General features: G+C 41.9%; 1 protein-coding gene across 3 annotated transcripts in view; it reads right to left on the bottom strand.

Annotated features, from left to right (window-relative positions):
* Positions 1-22865, bottom strand: part of TMEM39B (transmembrane protein 39B) — a 509422-nt gene that overhangs the window by 426267 nt on the left and 60290 nt on the right. For all 3 annotated transcript variants that reach the window (XM_044082633.1, XM_044082642.1, XM_044082651.1), the window contains one exon: positions 4773-4992. In XM_044082633.1, the coding sequence (XP_043938568.1) occupies positions 4773-4992 (220 nt within the window). The remainder of the gene's footprint in view (positions 1-4772; positions 4993-22865) is intronic.

The raw sequence follows: 22865 nt of genomic DNA on the forward strand, positions 1-22865 counted from the left end.
ATTATTTGACTGTCTGCAAAGACTTGGCTTTTTCTTCCATCTTTTTAAGAACCTCTTCTGCTTTGGCACCAAACAGATTGTCCTTGTTCAAAGGAGCATCTAGTAACTTTGATTTGACATGGTCTGGCAAGGTCTGCTCCTTAAGCCAGGCATGCCTTCTCAGTACAGAACCAGTGACTGCTGCCCTGCAAGATACTTCTAGGGCATCAAAGCCACACTGCAATGTATGCTTGCTGACTTGGCTTGCAGAATGCATAAGCTCTTGCAATTCTTTATTTTCTGCACAGTCTGTAATGGTAGCTATTTTTTGCTTAATAAGTTCCATAACATCTTGTTGGTACTTCAGCATGTGAAATTGACAATTCAAAGCCCTAATGCCGAGAGTTGCAGAGGTATATACTTTCTTACCCCATCTGTCCAAAGCTCTGGAATCCCTGTTCGAAGGGGTGGGATTCTAAGTTGTAGTTGCTTTGATACCTTTAGGCCCCTGGGAGATGACCTCTGGGTCAGCAGTAGGATTTTTGAAAAGGAATTTGTGAGTGTCAGGTACCCTGTAGTATCTGTCTGGTTTCATAGAAGCAGGGGGATAAAGTATCAGGGGGATAAAGTATCAGGAGTTAAACTGGATTCCATAAAGACATCCTCCAATACATCCAGCACTGGGGGTATTGCTAAAGGCCTATGTTGTGGCAAATCTAGAAATTCTCAGTCTCTTTTTGGATTGGGTATAGTCTTGGCATTCCCAATGGAAATGCTCTCAAAGTATGTAGGGTTTCACCAAAAGGAAAGTCCTCTGGAAGAGAGGCAGACGGAATGGATTCCTCTGCATCTGAATCCTCATAAGCAGATAAGGGCAAGTCTTCATAAATCAGATGCCTCAGAGTCGTCGGACTCTTGGTCTGTTGAGGCTGCTGGGGACTGGTCTCTCTTCCTCTTACCAGGGGAAGGCTGGCTTCCCCTAATCAGCATAACAAGGTCTTCTGCCATTTTAAAGCATTTGATGTTGTGGCAAGGGAGCAGGTGCATGCGCTTGGGTCATCTAGGCACAGCGCTTACTCCTGGCCTTAGAAACTCGGAAGTTTTAGACAGAACTGAAGATGCGAAAGTCGGTTTGTGTCGAACATCGGTAATACAAAGTACTTCCTCAGAAACCGGTGCCCGCTCAGCGGCTCCGGACCCATCCAAGGTAGAGACAACTGCAGGTTCCATAGTTGAAGAGTCTCGCGGCATACCAGACTCTGGACATGTCTCGGTAGAGGCCTGCAAATCTAGTGAAGCGGGCTTTAGGAGCTGCGAAAGCGCCTGAGTACCGGCGGACCAGCGACTAGCTTAACGGAAGCATCGTCGGCAGCTTTGGACCTATGCAGTCTCTGTCTTTATCCTTACGTCTTTTCAGAATATTGGTAGTCAGATGGCTTACCGAAGCTATTTTGGAATGCGGAGATCGAGAATGAAAGTATTTAGTGACAAAAAGGGCCCAACGACAGATGGTTCGGGAGTTGAACAAGGCACAAAACAGACAGCGAGGTACACCGTGGTCTGGGCCTAAACAGAAAATCTTGGTGTGGTATTTGCTTTACACAGGCAAGACAATTGTTAACTTTTTCTGACATCGGTTAGAACAAGAAAAAAGGATACCCAACGGGGTACTTCGCTTTAGAAGACTTCAGGAAGATTCAATTCATAAAAGAAAAACTCAGGTAGCGGCCGACCGGCAGTCGTGCGAACTGCTTCTGCTATGGGCTCCTTGGCAAGAAAGACAGATTTAATAGCGTCGGCTGCCTGTTTTTATATCCTTGACGACCTGGCATCAGTCCTGGAGCGACAGGAACTGACACAGAAATACTAAGTCTCTGGTATTTGGACCGACTGAGGGCTACCTGCAGGCAGATGACCCAAGTGTGATGACTGTAACAATGAAACATGAAGAACATCTCCTTGTTTTTGAAGTGGAGGAATTCCACTGTTTTGATCTCTGCATTCCCTGTGGCTGCTGTCTGGGGGGGTCTGGGCTGAACTGACCTGGTGGGAGCAGGAAAGGACCAGTGCTTTCACGGGCAATGCCTGCTGAACCTGGGTGGCTGGACCTGTAAGAAATCCTTAACTGTCTGCATAGATTTAGCTTTCTCTTCCATCTTTTTTAAGACCTCCTCTGCCTTGGTGCCAAATAAGTTGTCTTTGTGCAAGGGTGCATCCAACAATTTAGATTTAACATGGTCTGGCAAGGGCTGCTCCTTAAGCCTTGCATGCCTTCTAAGGACAGAACCGATGACTGCTGCCCTGCAAGAAGCTTCTAGGGCGTCAAAACCACATTGCAAGGTGTGTTTACTTATTTGACTTGCAGAATGCATTACCTCTTGTAACTCTTTAGATTCAGCACAAGCAGGAAAGGATGACACTTTTTGTTTGAGGAGTTCCAGGGTATTTTGTTGAAATTTTAGCATATGGAACTGGCAATTTAGTGCTCTGATAGCAAGAGTAGCAGAGGTGTATACTTTTTTTACCCCATCTGTCTAATGCTCGGGAATCCCTATCTGAGGGGGTGGGATTCTTAGCAGAGGTTGCTTTAATTCCTTTAGGTCCTTGAGAAATTACCTCAGGATTAAGCAGTAGGATTTTTAAAAATAAATTTGTGAGAGTCAGGGACTCTAATACCGGTCAGGTTTTCTGGGTGCAGGAGGGAGGGTGTCAGGAGTCAAACTGGATTTCAGGAAAACATTGTCCACAACATCCAGGACTGGGGGAATAGCCAGGGGTCTGTGCTGTGGTAGACCTAAAAGTTCCTCTGAGTCTCTTTTTAGACTGAGGGTAGTCCTGACATTCCCATTGGAAATGCTCCCTTAAGGTATGAAGGGTTTCCCCAAAGGAAAAGTCCTCGGGGTGGAGGGAAGAGTCAGAAGGAATGGAGTCCTCTGCATCAGAATCCTCATAAGCAGAGAGGGGATGCATGTCTTCATATTCAGATGCATCAGATTCATCAGACTCCTGTTCAGACAAAACTACCGGGGACAGATCTTTTTCTTTTGGAAAGGGTAGCTTGGCTTCCTCTGATCAGCATGATAAGGTCTATCGCCATTTTAAGCTTCTGAGACGGAGGCAAGGAAGCGTGCCTGAGATTGGGTCGTCGGTTTCTTGGGTGTGGTTTGTACCCTGGGCCTTAGAAAAATCGGTAGTTTTCTAAAGAACAATAGACGTGAAAGAAGTTGTCGGTTTGTGTCAAGAATCGGTACTGCGAAGTACTTCCTTGGAAGCTGGTGCCTGCTCAGCGGCTCCGGACCCATCCAAGGGAGAGACAACCGCAGGATCCTTAGTCGAAGAGTTGTGTGGCATACCGGACTCCGAAAGGGTCTCGGTAGAGGCCAGCGAATCCAGAGAAGGCATCAGGGGCTGAGAAAGCACCTCATGGAGGACCGCAGAACTGATGACTCGCTTAACGGAAGCATCATCGGTAAGTTTGGACCTGTGCGATCTGTCTCTGTCTTTATCCCTACGTTTGTTCTGAAGATCTGCTGTCGGATGGCTTATTGAAGCCATATCGGAATTCGAGGAATGCAAGCAAAAATATCTAGCTACAATAAGGGCTCGATGATGCAAAGTTCTGGAATTGAATAAAGCACAAAAGCGACAGTGAGGGACAGTGTGGTCTGGGCCTAAGCAAGTGACGCAGTAAGAATGAAAGTCTCTGTGTTGTATTGGCTTTCCACAGGCAAGACGATTGTTAAATTTTTCTGACATCGGTTAGTGCAAGAAAAAAGGATTCCCAAAGGGGTACTTAGCTTTAGAAGACTTCGGATAACAAAACTCAGGTAGTGGCCGACAGGCACTTGTGCAAACTGCTTCTGCTTCGGGCTCCGTGGCAAGAAAAACTGATGTAATGGCGTCGGCTGCCTTACTTTATACTACTGATGACCTGACGTCAGTCCTGAAACAGCAACCGACGCAGAAACACTAAGCCTCTGGTATTCGGGACGGCCAAGGGCCACCCTGGCAGGAATAACCCAAATGTGGTGACTGCAACAGTGAAACATGAAGAACATCTGCATTAGATTTCAAGAACTCCTCCACTACCCCCCTCCTGAGGCAGAGCACCTGGTTCAAGGTCACCTCCAAGAGGTTAGTCACACATGGTCACAGATATTTCATAGTTGCCGGTTCTTCTGATGCGCAGCCCTGGTACTGCACATAACCTCACTGCGTGCAGCCCTGGTACTGCACATAACCTTCACTGCGTGCAGCCCTGGTACTGTACATAACCTTGCTGCGTGAAACCCTGGTACTGTACACTACCACGCCGCATGCAATCCTGGTACTGTACATAACCTCGATGCATGCTACTACGGCTTCAAATATCACACTGCAAAGACATGATTAATAATTTATATGCTGCTTTACCTTTAATACATACCAAACAGACACTCCTCAGGCTCTTCAATTAATCTCAATGTCACTGAAGATACAAATTAAACTCAATAAAACAATTTTGAGTTCAGTCAAACTAAGCTTGCTCACCCCTTCTAAAACCCATAAAGGACATACATTTTTTAAAGCTGGTTACTGCCAACTGTAAACACACAAAAATGTCACACTCTAACAAACTCCCCAGTCGTTCACTAGCATCTAAAGCACATAAAGACCACATATGCCTTCCTCAAATTTAAGACGTTCAAATTTCAAATCCACAGGTCTCCTCCTTTCCCCAAAGTGCAGTTTTAAGTACTTCACAAAGGTAAATCCCAAATATAATAAGAACAGCACATACATGAATCACTTACCAAAGAGGTGTGAGAAGGAGGGTTCTCTGGAGGGTACCACCAAACTGTCTTATAGATATTTATATAGTGCACAAAAAGGGCTATTAGGTGGCAGAACAGCAGCTGAAATTCAAAGAGGACATTTCTCTCTGCTGGCAATTCTGGGATTTTGCTGTGCTTCAGTGGAATGACAGTCTGTGCTGCTAGGGGAGGACTGGAAAGGCCTGTCCCAGAACCACTCCTACAAATTAAAATAGAGAAAAAATATAGACAAAATAAACATCTCCAAATAGCATAACTTCACTGAAAATCAGCTTACGCAAAACACTGGATGAACCATTTCCCTTTCAAAGCATCACAAAAGTAAGTTGCTCAAGCAATCTGTGCTAATTTTGTGCAGAGCTATGGAGTCTAAAGTCCAGGTATTACCATTAAAGAAACCTCGGTCAGCAAAAGGAAATGCATGTGACATTAGAAACTGAAAAAACTAAACCATAACAAAATTATCAGCTCAAAGAAAAACATCTGTAAAGATGTGGTACCATGCTCCAAACCCTGTAAGTAATGGTCTAACACAGTACAACTGAAGGACATCATGTGCTTATTAAACATCTTTAAATAACTGTGCTGCTGAGCTCAGGTAAAAGCCTAATGAGCTGAACTCTGTTCTCTCTCCAAATATCAGATAGAGAGAGAACTTAAGCTGAAGATCCAACCATAACTCACAAAACAGATGGGAGGAAGAGAAGGCAATGTACTGCAGCAATTACTCCAAAAGCCAATCTATTTTTTTTAATTTCATACATATATGCACACCTATTTTAAAATTAACTCTTGCATCAAAACATCTCAAATGCGTGGAGTTCCAAGAAGTTTATTACTTTTTATATTCCCAAGACTTCTTTAAAAAAAAAAACATGGGATACATCCACAGGAAGCAATAAGAAACACACCACTACCCAAAAATGAAGCTACAGACAGTACCCATAACCCTCCAGTGTTTGTAAGAAGCGTAGTGCTGCCTGGTCAAATACTTACTGGTAATACACAACACTGCCTTTTGGAAGCAGATCAAATGTTTTACCATGTAAACTATCCCACAGCAGAAAACATCAGTACAGGCATTTCTTAGATCTCCACTTCAGTCTGTGTTTTCACCAAACACCTGAAACTCGTGCACTGTTATCTCTGGAATGTTGTCTCAGGGCCAGCTGTCCTAAAAACAAGTTTGCCTTTAAAATTTCTTTCCATTTCCTGTTCCATGAGTTCTGTTCCCTTCCTCTGGAACACTGCATGGGATACTTCCCTACCAAACGTACGTGATGCAAGAGTCCATTTTATATCAATACAACCTCCTCCGTAAAGTACTGCCTTCCCGGTTATTCTGTCCCCTTTGATTTCCTAATTCTTGGTTTTACAATCTTCTTGTTTTCCCTTCTACTTGCACAGAGTGTGAAAACACAGCTAGGAATTCCTACTGATTTGTGAACAGGTCAAGATAGTAACACAATATACACAAAAAATAAAAAAATTAGAAATAGGCAAAATGGCGGACATCCACTGCCATGTCTAAGTTAACAAGTGCAGTGCATTAACAGCTCTAAGAAGAAAAAAAAAAAACACAAAATGCAAGAATGAAGTATAAAACTGGTGTAAGCACAGCAAAAGAGAGAAATACAAAGGATACAGTGGATGCTTTAAAATGTACAGAGTGAGAACGAATGGTTAATGTTAAAAAAGCACAGCTTTTTATTTGTACACTTCAAATTTTATCTACCATATATATGATCTGAAAATTATGTTCAGTCCCCCTCAACCCAGCAAAAATGCTCTAAGCAGAATATGCTACAAAAGACACAAAGGTCAGGATTTCTTAATATCTGAAAAAGCCATCACATCAGGAAACTATGATAATAGCAAAACGTGTGTGTGCATGTGCAAATCTCATTCAGTTTCTTTCACTGTCATTAACATTGTGATTTTAACTAAGGAAGTCAAATACTAGAGTAAAGGCAACCCTTAAACTGAGAGAGGGTCACTTGCCTACCAGAACTGTAAAATTACAATTAAACTTTCAAACATTTAAAAATAATTTGGACTAAAGCGAAAGGGGTGCACATATACCCATTTACTACCATGACTGCATGGATGCACAAAGCAGGTACACAACTGCTCTTCAAGGAGTTCTCAGTTTAGGAGACACTACTACTAAATAATTCATCTCTGTACAATGTTACTCGTGACAGAATGATGAAAGACCAAAAAAAGACCAATGTAAAAATCGAACTGCTGTGCACCAGCTCATCTGTCGCTAACTAGAAATACTTTCAAATATTTTTTAACCGCCCCCACAAAGATTCTGCACTGCATCAAGCACGAGATAAACTGTTCGTTCAGATCATCTCCTCTTCAGATGAGATGGGTTCCTTGGCAGGGTCTGACGTATGCTAAATTCACAAAATGCAATCAAGGGAAAGCATCCCCCAATCACTCTACCAGTGTCCTGGACTGTCATGCAGCAGGCCCCTGCCAGTGTCCTGGAATGTCATGCAGCAGCACCTGGGTCATTCTGCCAGTGTCCTAGAATGTCGTGCAGCAGCTCCCAGTCACTCTGCCAAGGACCTGAATTGTTTTCTCACACTCTGATTTTTTTCCCCATTAGTCAGTATGGAAGGGAATCAGCATAAAACATGCAAATCAGTTTATTAATACTCACCCTGCCCCAACACTGAAACCTGGGCCCTTGCTTCTCTCCCAAGAAAGGCAGCAAATCCACTGGAAGCTCAATCCTCCTCTTTCTTTCCTGTGTGAACAAGATAACTCAGTGCCAGCATCACTTTAGAAAATGCAGCCCAGTATGATGTTTCATCCAGTTTAGGTAACATTTTAGCCCTTAACAGGGGATCTAAGACTTGTTCCAAGTTGACTTCAGGGTAAACTAATTTTCAGGGATATTAAGGGAAATGTGAGCAGATGGAATCTTCATGATCAGGAAGAATGAAATAAATTAAGTTAAAAGGTACTGAAGGATTTCTGCGGACTAAACTTCATCTAGGTGATGTTGTATAGAAAAGGATGAACTTCTTGTTAAAAGTAAATTTCACAATTTAATGTAGTTACCCTTAACTTTTTTCTGTTTATGCCTCAGACTGAATACTTGGTCTATGGGGTGAGTGTAAAGTTAGCACTTAACTGTCTGCTAATATACTGGACTACATCCTTGGGACTGGGATATATGAGATGATTATGGATGAGCACAGTGTTTTACTGGACATTATTCCTTTATTTCATGACATAACTGAAGACTTAGAATTTCCTTTACTATCTACACTGACCTTAAGCAGTGCTCTTAAGTTCATTGCTGGCATGTGTCAGTGTATTCCTGAGATGGGAGATGGAGATTTCTTATAGTTTTCATTAATTTTTCATTTGTTATACAGTTTATTAATAATGGAGTTTCACCAGAGGTCCTTTTTCACGAATTTACAAAGGTATTTAGGGTGGCTGGTTACCAAATGTTCCTGTGCAGCTATTTAGCTAAAAGTCACAGGTGGAAGTAGCAACCTTCTTGGTTGTGTCGATTTGCTGGGACTTGGCAAAAATTGTGTGCAGGTCTTCTACAAACTGAAGATGGTCTTATTTGGTGCTGGATTGGCACCACTAGGCCTGACAGAGAAGACGACTGGTTTATGGTTACATCTAACCAGGGAGGAGGAGATATGGAGTGTGGTACATGTGGGGGGCTATGCTGGTAAGAACCAGGGTATAGAAGGAGCGGTGACAACACATCGCTACCTAGAAATACTTTTGAATCTTTTTTTTAACCGCCCCCCACAAAGATTCTGCACTGCATCAAGCAAGAGATAAACTGTTCATTCAGATCTCCTCCTCTTCAGGTCAAATGGATTCCTTGCCAGGGTCTGACGTATGCTATGCTTGGTAACTAGAGAGATGCATTTCAGTTGCAGATGGGCCTCAAGTTCTGGCATCTTTTCTACTTAGACACCTAGCAGAGTTGTGCCACGATGATGATATTGTGTGAATTTTGAGTTTGCTACATAGGAATGTCTGGAAGAGGGACTGTACCCAAAGAAAAAGTGCCATGTGGGTAGCAAAGGTGTTAGCCATTATGTGGCAGCCCTGATATGACAGGTGCAGGTATTCTTTGCAAAACAAGTATGGTTAGTACACCATCTTGTGTCAGTCCAGTACATACCAGGATCCCCTTACAAAGAAACCAACAAGTTAGTCAATCGTTAAAGCCAATTATCAAGTCTTGGTATCTAGTCATCATTGATGGCAACAATAAGATATTAACCCCAAACAAGTGTGCTTCTTACCTCTAACACATGCAAAATAAGTTCTACCAACTCCTGTTGCATGTCCTTCTGGGTGGATCACCTCAAGTCACTCTTTTTCCCACTTTGGCCACCACTAAGTCATCATATCTCTCTGTTTTAAGGGAGACCTTAAGGTCCTTGTGACATTACAGCTCCTGGCATTGGATAAGCAACTTACAATATTCCTGACCTTGTCCAGTTTCATGAGCCTGGAGTTTGCATGCCTAGATACAGAAACAACTACATCTAAAAAGTGAGATATAAAACAGTTATCGGCAAAGAAACATGGCTGAGGCAATGAAACACAAAAACAAAAATCTTTTTACAGGTAAGCGCTCTCACCAAAAGGTGCTTCTTCAGACCATGATAACAAGAGCAAACACCAATTACTAAATGCTTCTCATTAAAAACATCCACTCAGATTAACAAAACAATAAAACTAACCTTACAATCCATTACTCATCCTAATACAGGTGTTGTCTTTAGATTTAATGCTATAGCCGATTGCTGTACCTTTGATGGGATTTATGTTGCTTACTATAAAAGTCTTTTGTCAGTTTTTATGTGGGCAAGACAAACCGCCCCTTCATGGAGCAGATAACAGAACATTTGTGTAGTATACACACTGGCAATAGCAGAAATGCTTTAGCAAAACATGAGATGTACAATGGTCATACACACTTTTATGGCTACTGAGAATGTTAGACATGATGCACGCTTGGGGTGCTTCAGGAAACATACAGAAAAGAGGGAGCTACACTGGATTAATAACCCTCAAGCAAATAAGTCACCTGGCTTGAATGGGAGGGTTTCTTTATGGCCAGTTCTGAAGTTTAGGGATTTACCTAGATGATGTAAGTTCAGTTTTACTGCTTTATTAATCTGAGTGGATGTTTTTAATGAGAAGCATTTTGTAATTGGTTGGAATCATTTTGAATTTCTTTATATTTGTGTTTGTTAAAGTTTTTTGCTTTTGTGTTTCATTACCAATACTGTTTTATATTTCATACTTGGTCCTAAGTTTTGATGTAGTTAATTCCTTGAAGAGATTTTTGTCTTTATATCTAAAAATTCCCCTATTTAAAACCAGAGTTGGTGGGCCTGCTTTCTTGGCAAGTCTGGTGAGCTGTGTGGATCTGCAGTAAATCTGAGTTGAAAAGAAGGAGGGAATACATATTTGTCCTGTTTGCTGAAGGCTGTGATATTTTAGTGTGTGCTCTTCCAGGTTTTGGCAAAAGTTTCTTTACAGCCTCAGTGTAAGCTGGGGCTAGCGGTGTGCTATCGAGGTACAATGTTTACTCAGCTACCCTCACTCGCCACTGGCCCTGGTTTTCAATTAAGGAATTCCCAATATTATTCTAGCATGTCCAAAGGTCAGTTCTCAATCTCCTCTCCAGTCCAGCTGGTGAATCTGGGAATCTTGAGGCAATGTTACAACTGCCTCATGTACACAGACAACCCTCTCCTCCTCCCAACAAATTCCAACATATGTGAGAGATGCAACCATATAGCCAAACTGGAGGCTAAGCTCTCTCAACTCAGTACTGGCATAACCAGTCAGGAGGAGAAGGAAACCATACTCACTACAATTCCAGTCTCACATAGACCTACCACGACAGCAAACCAAACACATAATCACACAAAAACATACTCGGAGGCTCTAAATAAAGATCTGCCGAAGCAGCAGAGACCTCCAAAGCAGACACCCAAGCAGCCGCTACCCCAAAACAAAACACGTGCAACACATATCTCACAAAGCCAGTGTGCCAAACAGTCACAGCCCGTAAGACTAAACAACACACCTGATACACTTGTAATAGGTGATTCTAAATAGGGGATTCTATCGTCAGACACACTGACGTCCCGCTCACCAGGCTGAACAAGGAGAGGGTCACGGTGAGCAGCCTGTCGGGTGCTAGGATCCGCCACATAACACAAGCACTCAGGTCACTCCAAGGCAAGTACAAAAATGACTCCGTCATTGTCCATGCTGGTGTGAATGACCTGAGACGTACCTCCCTGGACTACATGAAGAGAGACATAAAGGAGCTCTCTGAGCATGTAGCCCAGGCCGGTATGACCCTGACCTTGAGTAGCATCTTACCCTCACCAAGAATGATGCCACAATATGAAGACAAGATGATCAATTTCAACAATTGGTTTAAGTACTGGTGTCATTCAAAGGGGATCCAATGCCTGTCAGCTTGGGATGATATGCTCGACAAGCCACGATGCTTCGCTAGGGATGGCTTGCGCCTGTCACCCCTGGGCTTTCGGATATTGGCAAAGGCTCTTGCTACCCCCATAGTGCCTTTTTAGGCAAGGCTCAAAAGACAAACCCACCTCCATAGGTATCACAAGGGATAAGAAACTAAGAGTAATGCTACTCAACGCCAGAAGTCTAAACCTCAAGATGCACGCACTCGAAACTCTCCTTAGCATGGAGAACATCGATATCTATGCAGTAACAGAAACCTGGTTCAGGGCTCCCGAGAGCACCCCAGCACTACCAGGTTATACCTCATACCATGCTTTTCGCCCCAAAACTTGGACCGAACCACAAAAGGAGGGAGTATCGATATTCATCAAAGATACCCACACCTCCAGGTTGGTGGCAAAGCACGAAGCATCAGAGACTATCCATGTGCAACTAACAGTGGGTAAAACTGCCTTCCAGTGTATAGCCTGCTACAGACCACCCTCCCAAACCCAGGAACCCCACTTGGCCTTCCTGAGAACACTGGAAAATATGAAGGTCTCTCCAAACACCATTATATTGGGCGACTTCAACTACCCAAACATAGACTGGGAGCATTACTCTAGCTCCAACACCCTAGCCCAAAGGTTCCTAGAATTTATAAACTCAAATGCTATGGAACAACTTGTTACCACTCCCACAAGAGGGGAAAACATACTGGACCTGATCATCACCAACATGGGGACTCTATGCTCCAGACCAGAAGTGTATCCCTCACTGGTAAGATAAGACCATAAACTAATCTCACTGGATATTCACATCCCGACCCCACCCCTGCCCAGAAAACCACAGTGAAAAACTTCTCTAAAGCAAATTTTACACTCCTCAAAACTGAGGTGGAATCCTTCAAAGCCCCCGGGCCTGTGGAAAATACAGCCCAGACCGCAGAATCCTTTATAAACGCATTCTATGAACACCTTCAGGAATGCATGGATCATGCGATCCCAAATAAAACCAAGACCCAATCCTCCAAAGGCAGACGTCCTGTCTGGTGGACCCCAGCCATAAACAAACTATACAATAGAAGGAGGAAGCTACTAAATGATAAAGCAAAATCCCAAAAAGGGAAGGCATCACTGATCAGTATTAGCAAAAACTACGGGCACACACAAAATTGTCTAAGGCCAGCTTCGAGAGAAAAATTGCACAGGACACTAAGGATAATCACAAGGCTTTCTTTAGTTATTTTAGGAACCTGGGTGGTAATTCCCAGATATGCTCAGAATTAGTCCAAAATGACAAAAAATACACCGAACCCACAGACATTGCCAACATCCTAGCTGACAGGTTCAGCGCAAACTTCTCCCCCCCTACCCACCAAAAGGGCAAATATCTATCCCAGCAGAGTGCTGCCCCCCTGACATCTCAGATGCTCAGGTAAGAGCCGCCCTCTCCAAAGCAAAAAACACAGCATCAATGGGACCAGATGGTGTCCCGGCCTGCGTCCTACATGAACTCAAAGAAGAGCTAAACCCAAACATAAAACTACTGTTCAATCTCAGCCTTACTACAGGATATGTGCCCAAAGAGTGGCGTACAGCAACAGTGGTCCCTCTCCATAAAGGTGGTGCCTCAACGGATCCTGGAAACTATCGCCCCATAAGCCTGACTAGCTTGGTTTGCAAAGCTATGGAAAGGATCATCATGGACCTCATAAATAAAGATATTGGGGACCTACAAACACTGGATCCTACCCAGTTTGGCTTTGTTAAGGGCAGATCCTGCCTCTTAAACCTGGTTGATTTCTTTGAAACAGTCACCAAGGCCATTGACGAGGGGAAGGTGGTCCACACAGCCTACCTGGACCTCGCAAAAGCCTTCGATACAATACCCCACTCGGGCATTATAGATAAGCTCACCAGCTTAAATATAAACTCCTATGTCATTAGATGGATTGCAAACTGGCTCAAGGACAGAACCCACATGGTTAGAATTGCTGGAGCCATGTCAGACTCCAAACCAGTTACAAGTGGTGTCCCACAAGGCTCAGTCCTGGGACCTCTCTTGTTCGGTATATATTTCTCGGAGGTACAGGCCAACACGGAAGGACTGTGGCTGACCAAGTTCGCAGATGACTGCAAACTGGGTGCCATAATCGACTCTCCAGCCGACACAAGCATCCTTCAAAAGGGCCTCATAGAAACAGACAACTGGTGCCAGTGCCATGGCCTCAAGCTAAATGCCAAAAAGTGTATAGTCATCCCCTTTGGCAAAAACAAAGTGCCCACAAATTACCACATAGGTGGAAATCCATTAAGTACAGAAGAAGTAATTAGGGACCTGGGGACCCAAGTTGATAGCAATCTCTCATTTGACAACCACGTGGCCAAAGTGGTTAGAAAAACATTTTATATAGCCCACCTAATCATGAAGGGATTCACATCTAGATCAGGGAGGTCATAGTGCCTCTTTACTCATCCCTCATCAGGCCCATAATTGAGTACAATGCCCTTTTGGGATGTACCTTACCAGACACCTGCAGCAACTGGAAAGACCCCAAAAGTACCTCACCAAGAGGATCAAAGGGCTCAAACAGATGCCATATGCTGCCCGGTTAAAGAAACTCCAGCTCTACTCAGTGGCATACCGCCTGTTCAGAGGCGATCTGTGCCTGACGTATAAAGCCATGTCCAACCTGGAATTAATGGACATGCTGCACCTCAGAAAATCCAAATCCCATCGAGCTACGCGCTCGAGAGACTTGAACCTCAGCACTGAAATAAATAGGACATGCTGGAGGGACAGATTCATAACCCAGAGGCTCCCTTCACTCTGGAATAAAATCCCAGTCCAGGTTAGGCAGAGTCCCTCATTGACTCTCTTCAAGAGGAATCTTGATGAGTGGATGGGAGATCGTAGGTTTATCCCGGGTATCACTTCTGTGTCACTGTTAGATAGAGGCACAGTATACTAACCTTGAAAAAGGGCATAGCAAAATAAATTTAAAATGGGTGGCGAAAGCCAAACACATTCTGGCTAGGCTTATAAATGCCCTAGGGCAGATAGCCTAGTATGAACCTATGAACCTATGAACCTATAATGAGAGACGTTTTTCTCCCTCTTTCTTTAATACTTGTATCCCATTCAGGCTGCACTACCAATTGGTACAACCTGTGAATGGTCAGTAAGCACGGCCTTAGAACATCAGTGGCCAAAACTAAGGGCTCAACAGAGTGTTGAGCCATGCTGCCTGACAAAGAGGAATACAGCTGGTCATACTACTCAGGACCTGGTCGGACACTACTAAGAAAGATGGTCATGGTAAAGAAAAATCCAGTTATTTGGCTGGAATCACTAACCGATAAAACTAGGGGGTGGGGGTTGGCATAACAGTTAAATTGTTTACCTCACAGACACAAAGTACAAGGTTTGAGTCTCACCTTCAAGGGAATTTGTCTATGCTTAAAATCCTCTGCAAGGACAGCTACCCTAGTACTTTCCTATGAACCTAGCACAGAATACATCAGTGGAAGGGATGACTACAGAGTAACTTTATTTTTTGAACATGATGAATCCAACACAATTATGCACTTCTTGTTGTTGTGTCTTTCGGCTTATCCCGGTTAGGGGTCACCACAGCGGAACTCCGGTCCGCTAATGTTTGGTAGTGGATTTTTACGTGCCGAGTTACCAACCCTGATGCACAACCTTCAACGAAGGCACACTCATTCACGTATGCCTCCACAAAGAAGACGCTCCAGCTGAGAATCGAACGCGTCAACGTCTTGCTGTAATGCGACAACACTACCGCAGCACCACTACCGTGGGTTTGTACTCGTTCTAAATAATGAAATATTTATTTAAATGCACCACAGTATTGTTTCCCAGTTCATGATTAAAGATATTAAGAGACTATGTCCTTAGGTTAAAATGGCATGTTCTCCATGTAAACTGTGTGAGGTACAAATATACAACAGCTGAAGATAGAATACAAGGGTCGTTTTAACGACACACTTCTCGAGGTAATGATACAATGTTGGTATTTGAACACTGAGAACAGATAAAAACAAACTTTTCAAAAAGAAAAGAAAAAGAAAATAAAGATACAATTTAGATAAAATATTTAGCTTTATCTTTTGCTGCTCAACTCAAGAAGGTGACAGAGTGCATCTGGGCCAAAATAAACTCTAGCAGAGAGATAAAAGGACTAAATCAGAGCAACAGTAATTTAAGATATGGCTATCTCTTCGGTCAGACCTGTCTTTTGATCATCAGACAGCAGTTTACACAATCAAGCACTCAAAAATCAGCTCTACAAACATACTGACAAGTGGAGAGAGCAATAAATATCTTTAAAATCTTCGCATCCCTCACTTTTGAACTACATTATTACATAATACAAGATTGATATTCAGGTACATCTGCTTGACCGTTAATCATGTACATAACATGACTCAAAAGCTGTGCAGCAAGAACAGGGCCGGTTTCTTTGAACATACAAGTTTTGTGCCCTTATTGGCAGGACTAGAAATGGGTAGAGGCAGGTTCTGCTCCATCCTCTGTTGTATGCGAATCATCCTAAACCACAGCATGAGAGGAATTTAAATTGTGCTTCATAATCTTTAGAAACAACTTTCTACACAACAGACCTTCAAACCTAAATTCATCACAGAATTCTTTAAAAAATAAACAAACAATAACAAAAAATACTCAGATACACTGCCAAGCATTTGGAGGTCTGCTGAACTGCAGGGAGGCTTGGTTACTACTGTCCAGTACACTTGGAACACCCACTTCCCCTTGATATTAACCGTGTACCAAATACTCGGACAACTCAAAATCACTACAGTTCAAATCTGTAGCTGCAATACCTACTACTAAATTTGTCACAGACTACATCATCATCATCACTCCTTGCCTTAAAACTAGCTGGGGAATGATCGAGAAAGGAATATTTTCAGACTGAATTTTCAACCGGGGGGGGGGGGGGGGGGCAGCTTTTATTTTCCACATTATTTTAGTAAACTTTAGGAACAGCATCTCTCATGTCTGGCCACATTTTTGTTGCTGTCTGCATCAGAGACTCACCACAAGTGACCTTTCGCTTCACCATAATATATTTTAACCTTCTGCCATGTTTTTATGCAGAGCACTAAAAAACAGTCTTCTGGCCAGGGCTGTGGCTGTAAAGGGTCCCAGGATTTACCTGGCAACCAAGTAAAACCTCAAAGTAAGGTTATGGTGTTCACCTACATAAGTACTTCAGATACATATGAAATTAAGCATTCTCTTTTCCTGACCTGAAAGTAAAACAAAGGGGCAAGTCTTCAGTAATACAAAGACATTTACATACTAGTAGAATTTATAACAATCTGAAAGATACAGAAGCATGTTAAACAGAAGTTTCCTTTTTTATTTATTTTATTTAATTATTTATTTATCATTTGTTGACCAGGAAAGTCCGACTAAGTTCCACAGAGCCTGTTTTTAGCGGAGGCCCGGGGAGAAATGCTCCAGATGCATGTCTTTGGAATGTGGAATGAAACCGGAGTACCCGGAGGAAACCCACGCGAACACAGGGAGAACATGCAAATTCCACACAGAAGGCACCCCAGCTGAGAATCGAACCAGAGAACCTCTTGCTGTGAGGTGACAACGTTAACCACGGCACCACTGTGCCGCCCTTTCGCCAGGTCTTGCAAGCAAAACAAAAAAAGTAAAATGCTAGCACTCAATAAAAAGTCAGCACAGACTGCCAGGACAAACAAGAACATGAAAAGATACAGTACCCTTGAGATAGCATGTTACGTTAAAATAGTACATGCACTACAAAGTCTCCAATTTCACAGCAGGAGTACAGACTTGATACAGAAATGCCAAATAGCAAAATTCATTGACAACATACACTCTTGTACTGTACTGCAAAACTATTTTGTTCAAGACATCCTTCACAGAACTCAAAACTACAAACCAAGAAGCGCACCATGCCATTAGTACTTCATAGGTTGATACTAGGCTATCTGCCTTAGGGCATTTATAAGCCTAGCCAAAGAGTGTTTGGCTTTTGCCACCCTTTTAGATTTGTAGACTGTGCCTTTGAATAGTAGGTCACAGAATATAGCCCCTTTACAGTTAGTTTATTGTGCCTCTGTCTAGCAGGGGCCCAGAAGAGATCCCGGGGGTGTACTGCGTGGCAAAGCTATTTGGTTAGCTCCCCCTGAGGGGTGAGACATGATCAAGTGACAAAAGGTAGCCAGCCTGTCACACAGAAGGAACATTTATACTGTCTGATAAAAATTTGAGCCAGAGAAAGCCCAAAGAATTGAGGGAGTGCATCAAGCCTAAATTTATAAAGAAAGCAAATTCCACTCAGACAAGAAATGGAGTTCGGAGAAGAAAATCTAAACCCTAAAACTATGACAGACAATTCTCGCTAATTAATGAGGGTCTACTGCATTATTTCACCTCTTTCTAAATGTAGATATTATGACATTTTCATTACAAAGCAGCATCTTCCGTTCACATGCACGAGGCACATGAGGAATGCGTCCTGTAGCAAACAATACACCTTTGTACGAGTGTGCAAGCCACTACTCTCCCTACAAACTTCAGAGGAGGAGAAAAAAGCCAGGACAGCTGACTTCATGTTTTGTTTCATGACAGACTGCTTCAAAAGCTGAAGGTAGTGCATCAATACTACAAACAGCAGGACTGTGTACCTCAATGAGACAGCAGCATTACACATGCCCACTGTGACGCCTGTGACCTGGCTCAGCAATCAAGGAGCCTCAATCCTCACCACTAACACCAGTGAGGGGCATCTCATATAGGAGGAAAGGATAACAAATACGCACAGTAAAAAGTGCAATTTCCCTTAAGAGCACACAGATCACAGTCAGTCCGGGGCTGGTTGCTCCCTTGCTCCCCAGGTCCCCAATAAGACTCTCCACTGGCACAGCTATAGGGTTCAGATCTCAGCCTAGTGGGCAAGCTAAAACCTCCAGCCCCCTCTCTGTCCAATTAGTGCCTCATGTCCCTGCCCACGTAGCTGACACACACACTTTGAGAAGAGTTTATATAACCCCACAGACACTCCTGGGGAAGGCTGGCACAGGTTCTCCATCTGTGCCCCCTTTTCCCAGACTATACGGTAGTATCAGCTGCTACCACCCACTAATATTTATCAGCTACTCAAAGGCCCTTAAAAGGGTGTCCAATTATTAAATGTGCAATATTATTATCCAACTGGTAGTATAGCCCTATTGGAGTGGCTTTGTACAATTTTACCAAAGGCATACAAGTACACTAAAGAGCTTAAATTATCTCTACAAAAACAGCCAGAGTTGAAAGGGTTTAAAAATATTTAACAACAAATAGTCAAAACACAAGTCAATACATTTTACTTCACAGTGCTAGTCAAGAGTTCAGAGATCACACAGAAATACTTAAAATAATTCAGTAGTACAGTTCTGACATCACAGAAAAACAGTCTAATCTTTCTAGTTTCTAGCTATTTCTAAGAGAAAACACAAGTCTAAGATAAACTTACATATAGATCAAGACAGTCCCGATGAGTTGGATGGTAAAGACAAAAATGCTTAATGCTCTCGGTTTCTCTCAGTTTTTAAAAATCACATTCCTGGTTCACATTACATCATTTTTCACACTTCCCTGGGTTGCCAGGCTAACAGAAATTACATTTACATTCACCTCTGGGCAAAAACCAGAACAATAAAGGACATTTATGCATGCAAATTCTGGCCATTAACTCTAGCCTTAAAACAACGGGCAGGATGCCTCACTCTAGACTTAATGGCTCAGAGATTTAACATCAAAGGGTCACAACATGCTTTACTTAGTCAGTAGAGTGCACTGTTGTTACATTATTTTCCAGTTCCATATGTAACACTATTTTTACCATTTAAGACACAAAACTGTGGTTTACATTAATATTTACAGATGACAGAATTATCTCCAAAATTCCATCTGGCTAGGCTGTTAGCCTTCACCTATCTTCACCCAATCTTCACACCCACTACCAAACTGTCCAATGACAGACCCCCCCCCCCCCTCAGAGAGGAGAAGACACAAATACAGAGCTAAAACAGTTGTAAATGAGGGGGCTGGAGGTGGTGAGGGGCATGTATACAGAATTAAAACAGTTTTAAATGACAAGTGAGAGAGTATTTAAAAAGCTTTTTATTTTTCTATATTTATGCTGCTCTAACATCGTTGTAATGTAGTACTTTCATGCTATGGAAGAGTATCACAGAGAAGAAAACCAAGCAATGTTCCACGGCTGAAATTCTACTTCCACACAGAGACTTCCTGATATAAAGTAATAAATTCTTTAATTGGAGTGAGCATTTTCACAATTACAAATTGCCTCATCAGACTAAAAAAAAAGTACAAAAACACATATATAAATACCATTTCCACTTCATTATTCATGCAATCATCATAAAAAAACATCAGCTATCATTAATTCACATTAATAGTGATGAATTTGACAGTGCTGCTTGTTTATTTAGAAAGCCTAGTACATTCATCCCACAGGTTAATCCAATATTGGATACATGTGAAAATGATTTATAGGACTTGTTTAATGAGGGGTAAAAAGTTTTTTAATCTCACTGCACAAAAGCAAGCCCTTGACGTAATGAGGGATATTGTCATTAGACCCACTGATAAGGGCGGATGTGTAGTAATTATGAATAGGGATTTTTACTTTGATAGTATCAAGTTTATGTTGAATGATTTGAATGTGTATAAAGCAGTAAGCAGAGAGGTGATAGATGACATGAGAGATTGGATTGTGAATTCATTAATGCAATGTTTACAGTTGGGTGTCACCTCGAAAGAACTGTTTCAGTACTTTATAGTGGAGAATCCGACAGTGCCCAACTTTCAAGGATTACCTAAAATACATAAGGACTTGTATAACCCAAAGTTTAGACCTACTGTATCTGGAGCCGGATGGCTCACATAACCACTTTCTGTATATACTGAGAAGCAGCTGTGACCTGTGCTAGACAATTACAAACATGTATTAAAAGATAGTAAACAGTTTTTGCAAGATTTATATAAACATGTGAGTGAGGATGGAAATGTGATGTTTGATATGTTTGTTACAATGGATGTGGTCTCTTTTACTCAAATTCCCAATGCACAAGGTATACTGTGAAGAGATTTATAAGCAAAAACATAACTATACATCTCAACATATTGATCTGACTTGCTATTTTTCAGAGATGGTGCTGGAATATAATGTATTCACATTTGATGAAAGGTACTATTTACAGGTATCAGGCGTAGCTATGGGCACCTCATGTGCCAATAGTTACGCCAACCTGGTCATGGCAGAATGGGAACATCACCATGTTATTAACTTAACAGATGGACAGATTGGATATTTTTGCAGATCTGTTGATGACCTGTTTTTGTTATGGGAGGGAAGTGAAGATGAGCTAAACAGGTTTATAGGGGAAATGAACAACAGTATAGGATTTCTTAAATTTACTTATAAAAATTCAAGAAAATATATTGACCATCTAGATGTACAGGATATGAGAGATGAGAATAACCATATTGCTACAAAAATGTTTAGGAAAGAGCATTACTGTCCCTCCTATTTATGCCGTAGCAGTATGTACCCTGGGCATGTGTCCCTTAATGTATTAAAGGGACACATGATGTGCGTCTCCAGCTTAACAAATGAGAATGATTTTGCTATTAGTTTAGAGCAGGTCAACAATTAAATTTAGCGAGAGAGGGTATAGAAGAGTTGAACTTAATGAAGCCTGTGCCTTGGTTATGAGAGAGAGGGGCATTGGAAGTAAGCCTTATTCTTCTACACCACATGAGGACAAGATGGAAAGGAAAATGCATAGAGGTGGGTATCCGCTTATTCTTACCTATAGTAGTGATGTAGAGGAGATTAGTCAAACTGTTAGGAAACACTGGCATATTTTGAAGACTGATGCCAGCTGAATTGGTGGGCGATAACCCCTGTGTTCAGCTATAGAAATAAGAAGTCTTTGAAGTGCCAACTATGTTACCCCAGAAGTTGTTTGACAAAAACTATTAGCACAGTTTGGGATACAAAGAAATGTGGGAATTGTAGGTATTGTGGCTTGACAGATGAATCCTTATTTTTTTATACATCCAGATACCCATAAGAGTTTTGATATTCGAGTGACAGCTAATTTTAATACACAAAATCTAGTATATGGTAGCCTGCTGCACTTTATGTAGAAACTTTTATGTAGGGAAGACTACTAGGTTAAGGGAGCGTATTTGGGGCCATCTATATTCCATGAGCAAGGGATTTGAATGTAGCACCTTAGCGAAGCAGAGGAAAATGGAAGGAGGACAGCGTAAGTTTTTATTTCAGGTTTTGGATGTTATTCAGGAAGGGATACGATTAGGTGATGTAATAAATAAGACAGAGCATAGGTGAAACTTAATGGATCCTGAGGCTAAGGGCACATAAGGGGTCTGGATTAAATGACATGGTTCCGTTAAAACCAGAATTAAAATGAAGACCTTTAAGGAAATAATATGAGGATGCTTTAGTGTGTGTGTGTCATTATTTTAATGATAGCTGATGCTTTTTATGATGACTGGATGAGTAATTAACTGGAAATGCTATTTATATATGTGTTTTTTGTCTGATGAAGCAATTTGTAATTGTGAAAGCACTCACTCCGATTAAAGAATTTATTATTTTATATCTTGAAGTCTCTGTGTGGAAGTAAAATTTAAGCCGTGGAACTGTGTTTGGTTTTCTTCTCTGTGACTGCATATTTTCCATTTGCACGGTTTGCTGCTTGAGGTTTTTGTGTCTTTTTTTGACAATGGAAGAATATAGTGAGTTTTGATATGAAAAACAATGGTTACATACTAAAAAAATATAAGGTCTAGAAGCATATACAGACAGCAGTCTTAGCTGTGATCAACTTTTCCCTACATTGGTCAGGAGTACATTTATGCTAAGCTAACAATAAATGGAATAAGCAGGTTGTAACAGTGTCATACTATAGGACACTGATTTGGCCAACTGTACAAGTACAATGCAGCACTTTACAGTGACATAATGAAACAACTTGGGCAGACAGAGATATAGTTTAATCACTCAAATAATTAGGCCTTGCACAAACAAGGTGAAGTACCAACTACAATATTTAATATCTACACATAGGTTAAGGGTGCCCACACGTCGTTTCACGCGATATAAGCTCCCAAGGGGTGAAAGTGGTCTTGTCTTCAAGCCAGTGGTCACACCCCACAAGGCTGACACTATTCACGTAACTTGCTATTAAAACAATCACAGGGAAAAGGAGAGAATGGTTTGTGACAAAGTACAGTAACTCCCCAGATTATGGAAAAAGCTATCACTTATTAAACAATTAACATCTCTGTATGAACAAGGCACATACCTGCTAACATTTAAAAAATACTAGATGATTTCATGGTGAGAATCATCTCAGTTGTGGTTCTAGAAGATCAAAAGATGGCAACCTTGATAGTTAAACCTATGAATGTTGTAGGAAAGAACGAACAGATCAAATCCTGCTT

The sequence above is a fragment of the Protopterus annectens genome, chromosome 1.part1 (assembly GCF_019279795.1).
Source record: "Protopterus annectens isolate FY-2018-M chromosome 1.part1, PAN1.0, whole genome shotgun sequence".
NCBI lineage: Eukaryota > Metazoa > Chordata > Ceratodontiformes > Protopteridae > Protopterus > Protopterus annectens.